Consider the following 16,589-nt stretch of genomic DNA (forward strand, 5'->3'; position numbering starts at 1 on the left):
TAACATCAACGAATCCTGAAAAATAAAATCTATCACAGTTTCCACAAAAATATGAAACAACACAGTTTGATAATAATCATAAATGTTTCTTGAGCATCAAATCATCATATTAGAGTGATTTCTGAAGGATCATGTGACACTGAAGACTGGAGTAATGATGCTGAAAATTCAGCTTTGATCACAGGAATAAATTACACTTTACTATATATTCACATAGAAAACTATGGAAGCTTGTTTCCACCACAGAGTGAAAAATAAAAAAGGTAATTGCAACTTTTTAATCTCAATTCTGACTTTTTATCTCAGAATTACATTATATAAAGTCGCAATTGCAGGTTATAAAGTCAGAATTATGAGATATAAACTCGCAATTGCGAGAAATACACTTGAAATTCTGACTTTTTTTCTCAGAATTGCATGTTTATATCTCGCAATTCTGACTTTATAATACGCAACTGGGAGATATAAAGTCAGAATTGCATGATATAAAGTCGCAATTGCGTGTTATAAAGTCAGAATTTTGAGATAAACAATTCTGAGGTAAAAAAAAAAAAAAAGTCCGTCTTTTTTTTCCTTAGAATTGGACTTTATATCTCACAATTCTGAGAAATAAAGTATTATTTGCAAGATGTAAACTCGCAATTGTGAGATAAAAAGTCGCAATTATCTTTTAAAATGTTTTATTCTGTGGCGGAAACAAGCTTCCATAGAAAACAGCTACTTTAAATTGCAATAATATTTCACAATATTACTGGATTTTTGGTCAAATAAACGCAGTTGAGCAGAAGAGACTCTAAAATTTCACTATGATATTCATCCAACACCAGATGATCTGTTTTGCTCCACATGACAGCTATTAACTTTATAACATTAAACTCCATTACACAATGAAGGAGAAACTTCAGAACCATATATTTTCCTCCAGGTAAAGGATTTTAAACATTTATGTTTATTCTTTAATAACACTGTTTTAATCCTTTTAATAAGTCCGAAAACCACAGCCAACATTTGCTCTGTGTGTAATAAAGTAAATCAGTTTTACACACCTCACTGTTGGCCATGAACCAGCCTTACAATCACGCTAAAGGGAGAGTTATGTATTTTAATATGCTCTTAAACTTTTCTAATAAGACTTTTTATAGTTGCACTGGTTTTTTTGCAGTGCTCAACTTCTTTAGATATTTATAAGTTAGGAGTTGCATGGAGTATTTTTATGGTGCTGGAAGCCTGACAGTATTTGTAGTACAGTAACGTCTCTGTCAAACACCCACCGATGTCATTCCTGTCCCACAGCACCAGAGATTTACATTCTGTGTGTTCTGGCTTATATTCACATTTCTGTGGGTTACCCCTCTCTCTCACACACACACACACACACACACACAGAGACGATGTGACACATTATTTGGCTGAATAACAGAGAATGTGTCCAGTGTTTAACACTCTCACACTAACACTCACTCTGCAAAACTCACAGACTCAATTTGTTTGGTTGTATGTTGTAATGTGGTAGCTAAGGAGATCTGGGTGGTTGCTAGGTGGTTACTTACTTGCTTAAGTCAAAAGGGGGTCATAGAATAAAAATAATAAAAATAAAAGCGAAAAAAAATTCTCTGAATTTTGAGTTTACATCTAGGAATTCTGACTTTTTCTCGCAATTCTGCGTTTACATCTCGCAATTATGATTATTTTATTTTTTTTCGCAATTATGATTTTTTTCTCGTAATTCTGCGTTTACATCTCGCAATTATGACTTTTTTCTCAGAATTCTGCGTTTACATCTCGCAATTATGACTTTTTTCTCGGAATTCTGCGTTTACATCTCGCAATTATGACTTTTTTCTCACAATTTTTTTCTCTCTCAATTCTGAGTTTACATCTCACAATTATGACTTTTTTATCGCAGTTATGACTTTTTTCTCGGAATTCTGAGTTTACATCTAGGAATTCTGACTTTTTCTCGGAATTCTGCGTTTACATCTCGCAATTATGACTTTTTTTCTCAGAAATTATGACTTTTTTATCGCAATTATGACTTTTTTTCTCTCAATTCTGAGTTCACAACTTGCAATTACGACTTTTTTCTCGTAATTCTGCGTTTACATCTCTCAATTATGACTTTTTTCTCAGAATTCTGCGTTTACATCTCGCAATTATGACTTTTTTCTCGGAATTCTGCGTTTACATCTCGCAATTATGACTTTTTTCTCACAATTTTTTTCTCTCTCAATTCTGAGTTTACATCTCACAATTATGACTTTTTTATCGCAGTTATGACTTTTTTCTCGGAATTCTGAGTTTACATCTAGGAATTCTGACTTTTTCTCGGAATTCTGCGTTTACATCTCGCAATTATGACTTTTTTATCGCAATTATGACTTTTTTTCTCTCAATTCTGAGTTCACAACTTGCAATTACGACTTTTTTCTCCGAATTCTGCGTTTACATCTCGCAATTATGACTTTTTTTCTTGCAATTTTTTTTCTCTCTCAATTCTGAGCTTATATTTCACAATTATGACTTTTATCGCAGTTATGACTTTTTTCTCGTAATTCTGAGTTTACATCTAGGAATTCTGACTTGTTCTCGGAATTCTGCGTTTACATCCCGCAATTATGACTTTTTTTATCGCAATTATGACTTTTTTTCTCTCAATTCTGAGTTCACAACTTGCAATTATGACTTTTTTCTCTGAATTCTGCTTTTACATCCCGCAATTATGACTTTTTTCTCGCAATTATGACTTTTTTTTCTCTCAATTCTGAGTTCACAACTTGCAATTATGACTTTTTTCTCTGAATTCTGCTTTTACATCCCGCAATTATGACTTTTTTCTCGGAATTCTGAGTTAACGTCGCAATTCTGAAATCTTTCAGAATGTTTAAAATGTTGCAATTACCATTTTTATTTTTCTACTCTGTGACGAAAAACAAGCTTTCATAATACTCAAATCATGCACACTGCCAGATTCATATTTTCCACAAGTACACAAACGCAGATGCATTTCAAGCATCGAGTCCCACTCAACAAACTTACCGTGCATTATAGCACTCAAGGGGGCGATATACCATCAAATGTCTGTGCCATTAAACCAGATATTATTGATGTTATTTTATGTTATGTTAATTTCTAGCTATAAACATGCCTACATAACTTTAACTAACTTGCTCAGTAAAACATTCAAACTGTTGCTTTACCCTAAAAAATAAGAGAAATAGAAGTTTACACTAATACCAGATACATTGTAGCAATAATGAGAATGCAAGATGTACTTGCATGCTATTATAAATAACATTCTGAATGATATTGGAACAGCACAACGCATTAAATTGTGCTTGTGAAGCTAGAAGTGTTTGTGTTCAAGTACTTGAGTAAAGTGTGTTTCTAATTCAATTTTGAGGATCAGTTTAACGACTACCTGCACAAACAACAGATGTCTTCAGCACTTTAAAGTTCTTCAGGTAAATGTAATAACTGTGGGGAAAGAAGATACTGGATTATAGGATTACTGCTAAAATATAACATACTGGGTCTCGAGAGAGTTTACGATGTCCTTTAATGAGGGAAAGATCTGTGTCAGAGTGTTGTTCTCAGAGTCTAAAACCAACACTTAAAATTGGCCAGTAAATAAAACTAGCTGGGCGGTAACTGCAACATTACACAGTTGAAGAGTAAGTGATGATTTACAGTAAACCTCGCTGAAGTGACTAGAACAATTCAAATCAGAGACAAAAACAGAGCATATACTTAAGAAAACCTCAGTTCTGGCTCGCATGTGAAAAATGTGCCATTAGAAGTTTATTTAGGATGTTTTTCAGATGTGAGGATTTTTTTCTGGCAACATATGTGGAAAACATTTGTCCATTCAGTCACCAAAATATATATATCAAATATAAATCCTGGTGTTTTATTCTTCAGGTCTTTGTGTCCAGCTGTGTTTCAGTGTTGGGTTTCAGTGAGACGGACACTGACAGGTGGACAGGCAAAACACAGACAGCTAAACGTCTGGATGAGAAATTCCCACCGGAGAGCAGATGTGTAAAGTAGATAAAGGTAATACATCTCGCAATTCTGGCTTTTTTCTCTGAATTCTGAGTTTACAGAGCTTTGTGGATCCCAGAACATGTTGTTCTGGGTGGTTGTTAGGTGGTTGCTAGGCTAGGGTGTTACTATGTTACGAAAGTATTGATATCCAGTTGCTAGGGTGTTCTGGGTGGTTGTTCGGGTGTTGCTATACAATTGCCAAGGTGGTTGCTATGCGGTTGCTAGGGTGTTCTAAGTGGTTGCTAGAATGTTGATATGCAGTTTCTAGAGTGTTCTGTTTGGTTGGCAGTTGCTAAGGTGTTGCTGGATAGTTGCCGTGGAGGTTGGGTTGCTAAGCTATTCTAAATGTTGGTTCTAAGATGTTCTGGGTTGTTGCTAGGTAATTGCTATGCAGTAACTAGGGTTGTTGCTAGGATGTTGATGTGCAGTTTCTAGGGTGCTCTGTTTGGTTGCTAGACGGTTGCTAGGGTGTTGCTAAGCTGTTCTGAGTGGTTGCTAGGGTGTTCTGGGTGGTTGCTATGAAGTTGCTAGGGTGGTTGCTATGGTGTTCTGGAGGACTGCTAGGATTTTGATATGCAGTTTCAAGGGTGTTCTGTTTTGTTGCTAGGCAGTTGCTAGGGTGTTGTTCTATAGTGTTCTGGGTGGTTGCTAAGGTGTTGCTAGGCGGTAGCTAATCGCTTGCAAGGGGGTTCTGGGTGGTTACTAGGATGTTCCTATGTGGTTGTTCGGGGGTCAGGATGAGAGTGTTGCAGAAAAACAAAGAAATAGTTGGAAATGTGAGCGGAACATGCAGTTCTACTCATTTTCGTGTCTCAATTCAAACTCTTTATTTTTTTTCAAAGATTCAATGTATATCTAATGACAGAAAAGTTCTTTTGAAATTCTTTCCGTATGTTTTAAAATAAAGGTATTTTTGATCTGATTGTCAGGAATCGTCATGTCTGATTCAGAGCCAGATCACAGTCTAAACTGCTGTTTGAAGGCTGTTGTTTCTCAGGACGTTTCATCTCTTGTTATCGTCTTTTCTTTCACGTCACCTGAGATTAATTACAATGTTGAGACAGTAAATTTTGTGGAGGGCAAAGATCTAAATCACTTCATCGTTTTCCCTCGGTTTCTTGAGATGACGCACTGTTCACTGATGTGTGTTTGGCTGAGCTCGCTGGACTTTCTCTCATCTGACAGCCTATGATGTCATGAAAGGCAAGAAACTGTATCGTCTTTCATACACACAAAGGTTCATCTGGCGATCATTACAGCTGCTCATGCTAACAGGCAGATGGGTGGGGTGCTGGTCTGTTGCAATGAATTGTGGGTTAAAGTTCGCAATGCAGGTCAGTTACACACAAATCCCTTGTGGGGGCGGGGCTAGCCGCATTGGTGTGTTCTCATTGGCTACTCAGTTTTTGATTGACAGCTTCTTGGCCTGGAATTGAAGACGGCTTCCTTTTTCATTTTAGTGATATAAAGTTAGGTGTTTTGTTTTTATAAATCAATCCTGTGATTATGATTGACAGGTTTAGATGAGCTCAGGTGTGCAGTAGTGTGTGTGTGTTCACCTGCGGACAGTCTTTGATGTAGTGGCCCTTGTTGAAGCACAGGTGGCACAGGTAGTTTGGCGGAGGCTTCTTGTACAGTTTTCTGGGTTCAGAGGCGAGCGACAGGTCGGAGAAGTTGTCCGTCAGTAAACTCAGACCCTCCACGATGTCGTTTAGTGAACCGTAGGGAGACGAGCCCTTATATAAACTGCTACACAGAGTCTGTGGAGAGAAAGAAAACACGTTGCATTACATTGCAAACTGCAGTGTGCTATCCAGTATTCTGACAAATCTAGTACATCAGCTTGGTATTCATGCACAACTTTCAATGTATTATTATAGGAATTGTTACATTTAGATTATATATGAAATATAATGTTTCCATTTTGAGTATTTTATTATAAAAAGTATTATAAAAGTATAAATAAGGTATTATAAAGTATTAGTCATTTTATTGCTTTTGTCTCTTTATTTATTTTTTTTAAATCTCTATATAGTTTTCATTAAAAAAAAAAAAAAAACAGTTTTTACCTCAAATAAGTTATTACCTGAAATAAAATATGTTTTAGTTTTTTATATTTTATTTTACTTCAGTTAATATTTATTAGAAACGAAAATATTTATGGTTTTAGTTACCAATAATAATCATGCTTTGATTGCAATGCAAATCACTTTGGATAGAAGCCAAATGCTTGAATGCATTTGCATTTCTTTTTATATTTCTCTTTTTACTGTCCTTCCTTATTCAGTAAGTATGTACATTTTCTTAAATATTTACTTTATTTCCCCCAAGCTGCCAGTAGGGGTCTAACCACTGTTGTTTTGCTTGATTAGAAAGACGAATAAGAACATAAAACATAAAAAATGTTAAATGTCAAACGATCTCCTTTACACTGCCAATGAATTTTTAATAAATGTTCTAATTGATTGTTTTCTGGTCTGATTTCCTCTCTCCATATGATCTGTGTGAGAGGGAATGTTCCATTTTCCTCAGGAAGACACACTTTGCCACATGATTCTCCAATCTCTTTTTCCTCAGTCTATCTCATGAGATCTATTCCTTCATGTGAGGAAACAGAAGGCACATGTGCGGAATGGAATATTAGCCTACTTCATATTGAGCAGTATATACTCAAGTTAAATAGTATGCAACATGCAATGATAAACATTAAAAAATACATTTGCATTATGTAAAAGCAGTATGCTACATTATGTGCATGTGTATCTACTAGTAGAGACATCAGAAAGCAGCAGACACACACACACACACACATGCAGCATCAGGTATATAAACCACAGCCTGCATTTTTCATCTCTCATATATATCACTGTTCCAGAATGATGATTTTATGCACCTATAATATGAATTCTGAACCCAGATGTTTTCCCACGCTGCATATTTGGAGCCAAACCACTAAAGTTTCAAATCTTTTCAGCCAAAACTGTGGTTTTTCATTCAGTTGACCCCATTCTGCCTGTTTTATTCGTGCTTTAAAGCCAAAGTAAGGGATAATTCATTATTTCCATAACACTAACACTTGCAATAAAGGGGTGCCATGTATGTTTGAATAATGGTATAAGACAGTAATATTTAGGGGTTTTATTTACGATGGTACTGAACTATTGTCATTGTGTTCGTACACCATGTTATTCACAAGTTATTCAGTGCTGCTGTCCAAAATGGTACGTTTAAAGACTGTGATTTATCAAGAGCCCAATTTACAGTAAGCTCGTCATTTTCAGAGTAATTGAACTAAACAGGAGCAGATGAACTGTTTCCCCTCCGATACGCACCAGTTAAACCTGAGCCAGAGGTGCATTGTGGGAGAAGCTGGTGCACAGCTGGACCCAAATGAAACCAGCCATTCTTTAGCGTTTCTCACTCGTTCTCTGCACAAATACTCATGATGGTGCTCGACACCAACACAGTGATCTTGTTAACCCATAAATCCCTGAATGCCCACTCAGAGGAGGAGGAATTGAAGAACAGTATTTCATCCATTTATTTGTGGGCGCCGCTAGAAGTTCCATGCATGGTTTTCTAATGCGTCCAGTTCTGCAGGACTAGAATATATTCCTGTAACTATAACTAGCTACAGTAAGACCACATGCATCTGTCTGAACACGTGATTATTATAGAAACATCATGGCACAGCAATTACTGAAGTCTGACACCGGCAGATAGATAGATAGATAGATAGATAGATAGATAGATAGATAGATAGATAGATAGATGGATAGATGGATAGATAGATAGATGGCACGACAGATAGATAGATAGATAGATAGATAGATAGATAGATAGATAGATAGATAGATAGATAGATAGATAGATAGATAGATAGATAGATAGATGGTCGTGACGTCATCACCTCACTGCGCTCGTGCATGAAGCTGCTGATGACGTGAGCAGGTTTGCTGTTGTAATAGTTCTCGTCAGATGCTGTAATAAGCTCGTCATTATTTCTCTTCAGGTCCTGCAGCGACAGATAAACCCAGTTCAAAAGTTGCGCGGGCTGATAAACCGAGTCTAGAGCTGAGCCCAAACTCATCTTCCTTCTGATAAATCCACTTCAAAATCAAATAAAAAAGGATTGTGTTAGTCCTGCTGTTGGCTCACACTGAGTCCATTGTTGCAGAATGACAGGACGGGACAGCTCGTGCACGCGCTCTGAGGAGGAAAGTTAAAGCGCAATTTACCAATCCTGTGCTGGAGGGTTGGATGATGATGATGATGATTAATATTCATAAGCTGTGGAGTCGCCATTGGAAGGTTTCCAAGAAACGTCAACAGATCATAATTCATATTTAAATACACGCACTTCCCCATTTCGAGGATTCCAATGAGCGTCATAATTATTACCAGTATCCAGTGAATCTACTGAATTGTCCCAAGCAAATAATTTTGATTGAACAATTTTAATATGTAGGCTAATGTAAAAAAAAAACAAAAAAAAACTTTGGCTGCATCTGAAGTCAAAGTAAATACACTCATTGTGACCTAGTTTACATGACATGAGTTTAAATGATGTAGTATTGAAGAATATGAAGAGCATCAAAAGCTGTACCTGTTGATTTTGAGGGATGTTACAGACTTTTAGAATTATCTAATGATTATTTTTATTAAATCTTTTCAAAAAACATACAGGCATTATCTTATCATTGAAACACATCAACAATAAGACCAAGCGGCATATCGAAAAACAATAAAAAAAATACTAAAAATAAATGTAAATAAATGTCGGGGGTTAACCCATGTATGTTGCCAGTAATTTAGAGAGTTTTAAGTTACTCCTCTTTTGAAGTTTTAAGGATTGCAATACATTTTTTAAATAATTTTTAAATGCCTCAAAACATGGAGAAACTTTAAGAAATTTACATATGTGTAAATAACACTTGGCTACAATCAACATATTATAACACAAAAATTCAATCTCTTTTTTTGTTGTTGCAAAAAGACACCGAATTTAACCATGTGATAGTCAAAGGCAGGTATTGCATTTTTTATCTTCAACCACTCATACAATAAAAAAATTAAAAAAAGACGTTCCTGAGATTCAATATCTTTTTGACAGAATGTACATTGCTATCCAAATGAAACCTTAAATGATAGTGATTATAAATGTCTATATATATAAATATATGTAAGTGTGTTGAGATCACATGATCAGGTGTAGATTCTGCCCTCTGCTGCTCATGTGAGTCCATTACAGGCTGATTAAAGAAAAGCTCTTGAACTTTGTGAAATGTGAAACTCATGTGGGTGTGTGTCTTTGCTTTTCCTTTACAGCTTCAGTTTCATATTTACATTACATATTAACATAAATAGTATTTCATATCGTAAGAAACATGGAAGAGATGAAATCTGAGATATGGTTTTAGTATAGCAGAGTTGTGTGAGGATCAGGGCAAGACTTGACATTTCTTATAAATGGTGTTTTTCTCTCTCGTAAGTTGATGTTCATTCACCTGTCAGGACGCACCTGACGCGAACATGACCAGTTTTTCACTGTTCACTACTGAACCAAACCCTTTCATTTCTAAACAAGTTTCTATTCCAGGGGAAAGGACTGACGTCACGTCACACATGAGGAAGATAAGCCTCTGTTGTTTTCATGCAAATTATGTATGCAAATGATGTTGGAATACATACTAGTCAGAACTGAATAGCTGATATCATGACAGATCCCCATAGAAGTCAATGGCAACATTTTTAAATGTGTTAGTAACAAAAGAATAGTTACTAGTCACTATCGAAATAAGTACTAGTATCTAATGAATAAGAACTAGTATCTATTTAATAGGTACTAGAATATTTAGAGGCACTAGTGTCTATTTAATAGTATCTACTGAATGAGTACCAGTCTCTCTAAAAAAAATAAGAACTAGTAGGCTATCTAATGAATAACTACTAGTATCTTTTAAAAAATGTACTAGTATCTAAAAAATAAGTACTAGTTGCATGAAAATAGATACTAGTAGGTTTTAATGATTAAATGCAAATACAGCTTGCCATACTAGCATCTAATGAATACTTACTAGTAATAATTTAAAAATGTACTAGTCAATATTGGAATTAAAGTTTGATTGATTTACAATAAGAATCGCGAGAACAGCTTTAGATCAGGCACACTGGGGTCCTCAGCTGGGACTCATCTCTTCTCCACACCGGCACCCTCGGCATTCAAATCTAGCGTAACTTTGGCTTCTGTGAAGTTGAAGGGAAAAAGGACCTGGACAAGAGCCACACTTTATGCAAGTAGAGCTCCAGACTGCAACCAAACGGGCGACAAGACTGGTGTGACCATCACGTTGTGCTGCAACTTCTGTTACAAACGATACTTAAACATCCAACGACAAACAACTAAAGTGAAACGTTGTGCAACTGATAAGTTACATTCGATACTCAAACGGCAAACGAAACTAAAGTGAAACGAAACCGAGCTAAAAAACAACAACAACAACAATTTACTAGACCATAAGTTACTTGTCACTATTTGGATAGTAATAGTAACTATTAGATTACTTAGTAATTAAAAACAAATAGGCATAGTAAAATAGTAAATTATATATAAGTAGTAAAACAAAACAAAAATGCATTAATAATATTTATAGCACCGTCCTGGTAACAACCCAAACAACATCATTATTCAAGGCACACGCCTCTTAGAAGAGCGTATATATACAGACTGACGCCTCCTTTCCTCAGAACAAACTCCCGAGATCCATTCCTCACATCACATCACATATCCAAGTAAGTTTTGCTTTTACAATCGTTTTCTATGTTAAAACAACAATGTATCGAGTGTTTGGCGCGTTTGCTCTGTTATTATGGCAAGCCGTTTTAACATTTAATCCTTAAAACCTACTAGTCTCTATTTTCATGCTGCTAGTACTTATTTTTTAGACTAGTATCTATTCCATTAAGTACTAGTACTTATTCAATAGATACTAGTACCTATTTATTAAATACTAGTATTTATTCCAAATGTTACTAAGCTTTTTTATTTTACTTGTAAGATTTTTAATTGAACTCTACAGTGGCCATTCTGATTAGTCATAACATAAGACAAGTAAAAAAAAAACAGTTGTGACTAGTAGCCTAAAAAAATAAATGTGACTAGTTACAATTAAAAAATGTACTAGACTAGTGTCTAATAAATAAGCAGAAGTTGGCTGCCTAACGAATAATAGAAATGGGTTGGCTAGTATCAGATGAAAAGTAATTGTATACAATAAATAAGTACTAGCATCTAATGAATCTAGTGATATTTAAAAATATACTAGTCAATATTGGCATTAAAGTTTGATTGATTAGAATAAGAATCGCGAGAACAGCTTTAGATCAGCCCCGACAAAACGTTGCACAACGTTTTTTAAACAGAAACGGTGATGCATTGAACACTGTTCTGATGATGCAAGAGTTGCAACTATGGCAGCTGAGAAGGACTAAAACACATCTATTTAGCCTCATACTGACTTTATTTGTAGTTCATACTGTTTTAATACCCTGTATTTTCTTTCTCGTTTTTAGGAAAAGCACTTAATTACCATTGTTTATTTCTATACCAAAAGTCATGAGCATCTGTGTTTGACACACTCACATGTTTAAAGCATCTCAATGATCCTGAGCCAACCACAGACAGACTCATCATGACTAAACACTCGTAATAACCACAGCAAAGAGATTAAAGACATGTGAGTGTGTCAAACACAGATGCTTGTGCGCAGATTCAGTTATAAAGCTTCATTCAAACAAACCAGTCCTTTAAATCTGAAACATTTACACTGATATTCACTATAGTGCTTCTTCTGGCAACATCTAAACTGCAACATGATACATCTTGAATTGTATTCCACAGTTCAGAATGTTACTGTGATGTAATATCAAATATTCTAATGCAACAACTGTAACAGTGTAACAGCGTAACGTAACGTTTACATTAAGAACTGCAACATCGAATTACTGTAACAGTTCAACAAATACAGCGCTGGGGTTCCACAAAAACATTAAAAGAAACATCATTAAAGATTGAAAACCTCCATGACACATATAACAGCATTAACATTTACCAAACAATATACAGTATACCATTCAAAGTTTGGAATAATTTACATTTTTTAAATGTTTTTGAAAGATGTCTTTTATTCTCATCAAGACATGTCTGCATTTATTACAGTAAAATGTATTACAATACAGTAAAAACAGTGAAATATTATTACAATTTAAAATATCTGTTTTCTATGTGAATATACAGTAAAGTGTAATTTATTCCTGTGATCAAAGCTGAATTTTCAGCATCATTACTCCAGTCTTCAGTGTCACATGAAATCAGAAACATTTATGATTATTATCAATGTTGAAAATGTGTTTTTGTGGAAATTGTGACACATTTTATTTTTTCAGGATTCTCAGGATTTTCAGGATGAATAGAAAGTTCATAAGAACAGCATTTGAAATAGAATCTTTTGTAACATCATAAATGTCTTGACTGTCATTTTGATCAGTTTAACGCATCCTTGATGAATAAAAATATTAATTTCTCACTGATCCTGAACTTCTGATAGTGTTTATGATACTGAAATACTTTCAGTGTGTGATTTATTTTTAGTCGAGTCACGATTCTCGTTTGTAAGTCTACTGATGAACTAAAGATTGTTTTGTTACCAGGCTCGTCCTAAAGAGGTCTGATGTCGGATCAGGATGATGAGAGGTGTTTCGGAGAGTACCAGTGTCCCAAATGCAAGAGGAAATGGATGAGTGGGAACTCGTGGCCGAACATGGGTCAGGAGTGCATCAAATGCCACATCAACGTCCTTGCTCACAAACAGGTGAACAGACGCTCACTTTAGACTGAAAACAGCATTTTAGCCATCAGGTTGCAATATCTAAACATCCTTTAAGATACTTTAGCTAAATTAAATGATATATTGCTGAATTATTTAAAGGGGTGGTTGATTATGATTTGACTTTTCTAACTTTAGTTAGTGTGTAATGTTGCTGTTTGATCATAAACAACATCTGCAAAGTTACAACGCTCAAAGTTGCTTTTTAAGGACTACAACAAACGGCTGGTAGAGACTACACGAGCTTCCTCCTGGGTTAGTGACATCACAAACCCTACAATTTACATAAACCCCGCCCCCCGGAACACATTTATAGATTATCAAGACAGAATATGCTAATCAATGATTTATGTGTATTTATGCTACATAAATTCATCAACTAACCATTCAGGAATGTTGTCTACATGTTGTCACTTCAGGGCTGCCAACTCTCATGCATTGAGCGTGAGACTCACGGAATTGACACTTTTCACACGCTCTCACGCCACACATCCATTTTCTCACGCACAGAAAAATTGCGGAGCAAAGAGGTACTTTTAATATTAAACTACTTCTCAGCTCTTAGATTCCGTCAATTTTATTACGAAATTCAGACAAAAATACGTTTGGCGCTTGTAAATGTGACGTGACAGATCGCTGAGCGCCTCAGTTCAAGTGCACGTGAACCGATCATCTGTTACTTTTTTTTTTAAAGATGCAGTACAACTTACCGAAAGTATACATAATATCTACCACCAATTAGTGTTTTTCAACCATGGAAAGAGGTCAATATAACAGCAGGAGAACAATTATGTCACATAACGTTACATTTACCTCAGGAAAGCCATTTAATGACCATAGCATGTTAATTGAATAGAAAAAATATCTAGAGAGGAGATTTTGCTGAGCACTATATTACATATTTATTATATTTTTACTTATGTCATTAAATAATTGTTTTTATAACAAAAACTGCATTATATTTAATTTAATTTTTTATTTTTAACCTTTAATAATACCAGCAGATTGGGCCCTCTATGTTTACAGCATTAGGTGAGATTATTTTTTTAAATAAAATTTAAAATAAACATGTATCCAAATTAGACAATATAATATTGAATAAAAATCGGAATCAAATCACAAGAATGGAATTGAAATCTTGAAATTTTTGTCAAGCAATAATAAAAACTGTATCCTACCAGTCACTGTACAATGTAAACATTGTAACATGTTGTCACTAAACTTCATAAAATTATATTTAGTTACCAAATGTTTTGACAATCACAATTACACTTATTGTGATGCAATATTTGTTTTTACATACCCCCCCCGCCAAAAAATAAAATAAAAATCTCACTCCAAGCTAAACTCAAAAGTTGGCAGCCCTGTCACTTCTTCTTGAGTCTCCATCTTTGTCTGACTCGAGTTTGAACATAAAAGGCTAAAAGTTTTTGAAATGTTCAATGTATGTCTGTGTGAGTGCAAGCTGTTGTAGCTGTCAGTAACGCACTGTTTAGTTCCTGTCTCTATGAAGCCCCTCCTCCTGAAAAGCACACTGTGCTCTGATTGGTCGGCTGGAGCAGTGTGTTGTGATTGGTCGAGCGATTTGAGTGTGTTTGGAAATGTCCCACCCCTTACCATAACCGCCAGTTTAACACACTACTAACTAACTCAACCAGGCCCCGCCCCTTTATTCTGCGTATGAATTATTTAAATGAGGAATATTGTGACGTGTTCCCGGAAGAAACTCAAGACTACAGTGGAGGCGTTTCAGGAGTTCAGGAACACTGACACTGATATAGAGAAGAACTCCCGAAACCTTTCTCATGCTCAAACACCAGCATTACACACTGAAGAGAGATGATAACAGAATAGTCGCTTTTTAAGAGAAATATTTCTCTAGGGATGAGCCGAAGGATTTCAAATCTTTCCTCTGTGTTTGCAGACTCCTCTGGAGAAACCCGACGGCCTGGACTTATCGGACCTGAACAAAGAACATCTTCAGCATCTCTGTGAGAAGTGTAAGCAGCTCGGGCACAACTGTCGTCATCGTCGTCGAGCTCGGTGGTGAACTCTGTTCAACTCTGAAAAACTGCAGCTGATTGACTTAGTGTGAACTTTTGTACTTGTTATTTAAATGAGGGCAAAAGTCTGTAAGTCTCCAATAGACAGACCACAATGTCTCAGAATAAAGTGGTAAATGAATGCAATCTAAGCTGAACATCTTGCAGTGTACGGGCTAACACCTCAGAGTCTGAAAACATGAAAACTAGATATGTTTGTGTCTTGTGTGTCTGCTTCAATGCAATATAGCACACTTACTGTGAAAAGAGGAACTTTGCTCTGTTCCAATAAGGAAATTGATATAAATTGATTTTTAAAAAAAATGTATAAAATGAAACCATGTGTATTTAAAATATTAAAATGTCATAAATAAAAATATACAATTTCTATATCACTGCATCACATTATTTTTGCTTCCAATACTTTAAAATAGTAGTAAGTAAAAATATTTTAGTAGGAGTTATATGTCACACTGTTCATAGCTCCAACACTAGAGGCTCTATCTCAAATAGCCACTTTGTGTGACTTCTTCTGTAGTCAACTTCCTGTTCACATGTGGTCAAGATCACGCTAATCTGAGGTTAGCACAATTTTCTTATTTTTCTGCATTAAAATAAATGCACTTTACATTTTATGCAATACAACTTTGTTATCGGTATGAATGTTAAAAATTATTATTTTGCACATTGAAAACTGTAAAAATACAGCAGCCGCACACTCAAACACTGTGCAAAATCAATTTATTAGCAAGCTTTCAGTCTTGCGACCTTCTTCAGGCATACAAACAAAGTGAATGTGGCCATACAAAAGGGCTCTTGCCAATCACCTCTCCTGATTGCATAATGCCAGACACCAAAAATGATTATTTTGCACAAAATAGAGGAGACAATAATGTGTCTATTGATACTTTAGCTAAAGTGTTATGTTGAGCTAACCTTGAGATTAGCCAAAGTTAGCACACATGTCAGTTTGGGGCAAGTCGTCACATGTGACAACTTGCCCCTGTACAAATAAACACATAGAACATGCTCAAAAAACATTGTGATATTGTAATTTATTTGTAATTGCAATAAGGTTTTTGAAGGAAGGAAGGAAAGACAGGAAGGAAGGAAGGAAGGACAGGAAGGACAGGAAGGAAGGAAGGAAGGAAGTTAGAAATGATCAACGAAAGACAGAGCATGGCAGAACACCACCTGACATAATGTTAAAGGCAGTCAGGCAGGTGAAGTTGCAGAACAAATCAATCAAATGTACAGCGAAGGATTTTGACATAAATTACCGTACTCTGACTTTGGATTGTCAAAAGATTACCAGAGAAGATATTGAAAGTCAGACAGCCATGCCAACAACAATGGTTGGTTATACAACGCCACAGAGGATTCTTTCAGCTGATTTGGAAAAGCAGCTTGTTGAGTATATTACGAGGTCAGCTGATATGTATTTTGGTCTGTTGCCAAGTGAGGTCAGAAAGCTTGCCTACATGTTTGCTGTGGCACACCAGCTGAAGTTCGTGCCTTTGTGGGCAGAAAAAGAAAAGGCCTGCAAAGAGTTTTCTTAAAGGGGCATACAGCGCTGTCACTGAGAAAGCCAGAGGCAACTAGGGCAAGTAGCTTTAAG

At 35.6% G+C, this 16,589-nt stretch overlaps 1 protein-coding gene and 1 long non-coding RNA gene across 2 annotated transcripts in view; one reads left to right on the forward strand and one right to left on the reverse strand.

Moving 5' to 3' along the window:
• Window positions 1-8,253, reverse strand: part of LOC311096105 (zinc finger CCHC domain-containing protein 24-like) — an 18,670-nt gene extending 10,417 nt beyond the window's left edge. The window contains exons 1-2 of the mRNA XM_084135078.1: window positions 7,955-8,253; window positions 5,604-5,804 (exon numbers count right to left, since the gene is read on the reverse strand). Coding sequence (XP_083991204.1) covers window positions 5,604-5,804; window positions 7,955-8,134 — 381 coding nt within the window. The 5' untranslated portion in view covers window positions 8,135-8,253. The remainder of the gene's footprint in view (window positions 1-5,603; window positions 5,805-7,954) is intronic.
• Window positions 8,254-10,716: 2,463 nt separating this feature from the next.
• LOC311096112 lies at window positions 10,717-15,361 on the forward strand. The gene is made up of 3 exons (XR_014608954.1): window positions 10,717-10,836; window positions 12,754-12,914; window positions 14,854-15,361. It is a non-coding gene; the product is annotated as an uncharacterized lncRNA (long non-coding RNA).
• Window positions 15,362-16,589: the final 1,228 nt, after the last annotated feature.

The sequence above is a fragment of the Abramis brama genome, assembly GCF_963993115.1.
Source record: "Abramis brama genome assembly, chromosome: 14".
In the NCBI taxonomy this organism is placed as follows: domain Eukaryota; kingdom Metazoa; phylum Chordata; class Actinopteri; order Cypriniformes; family Leuciscidae; genus Abramis; species Abramis brama.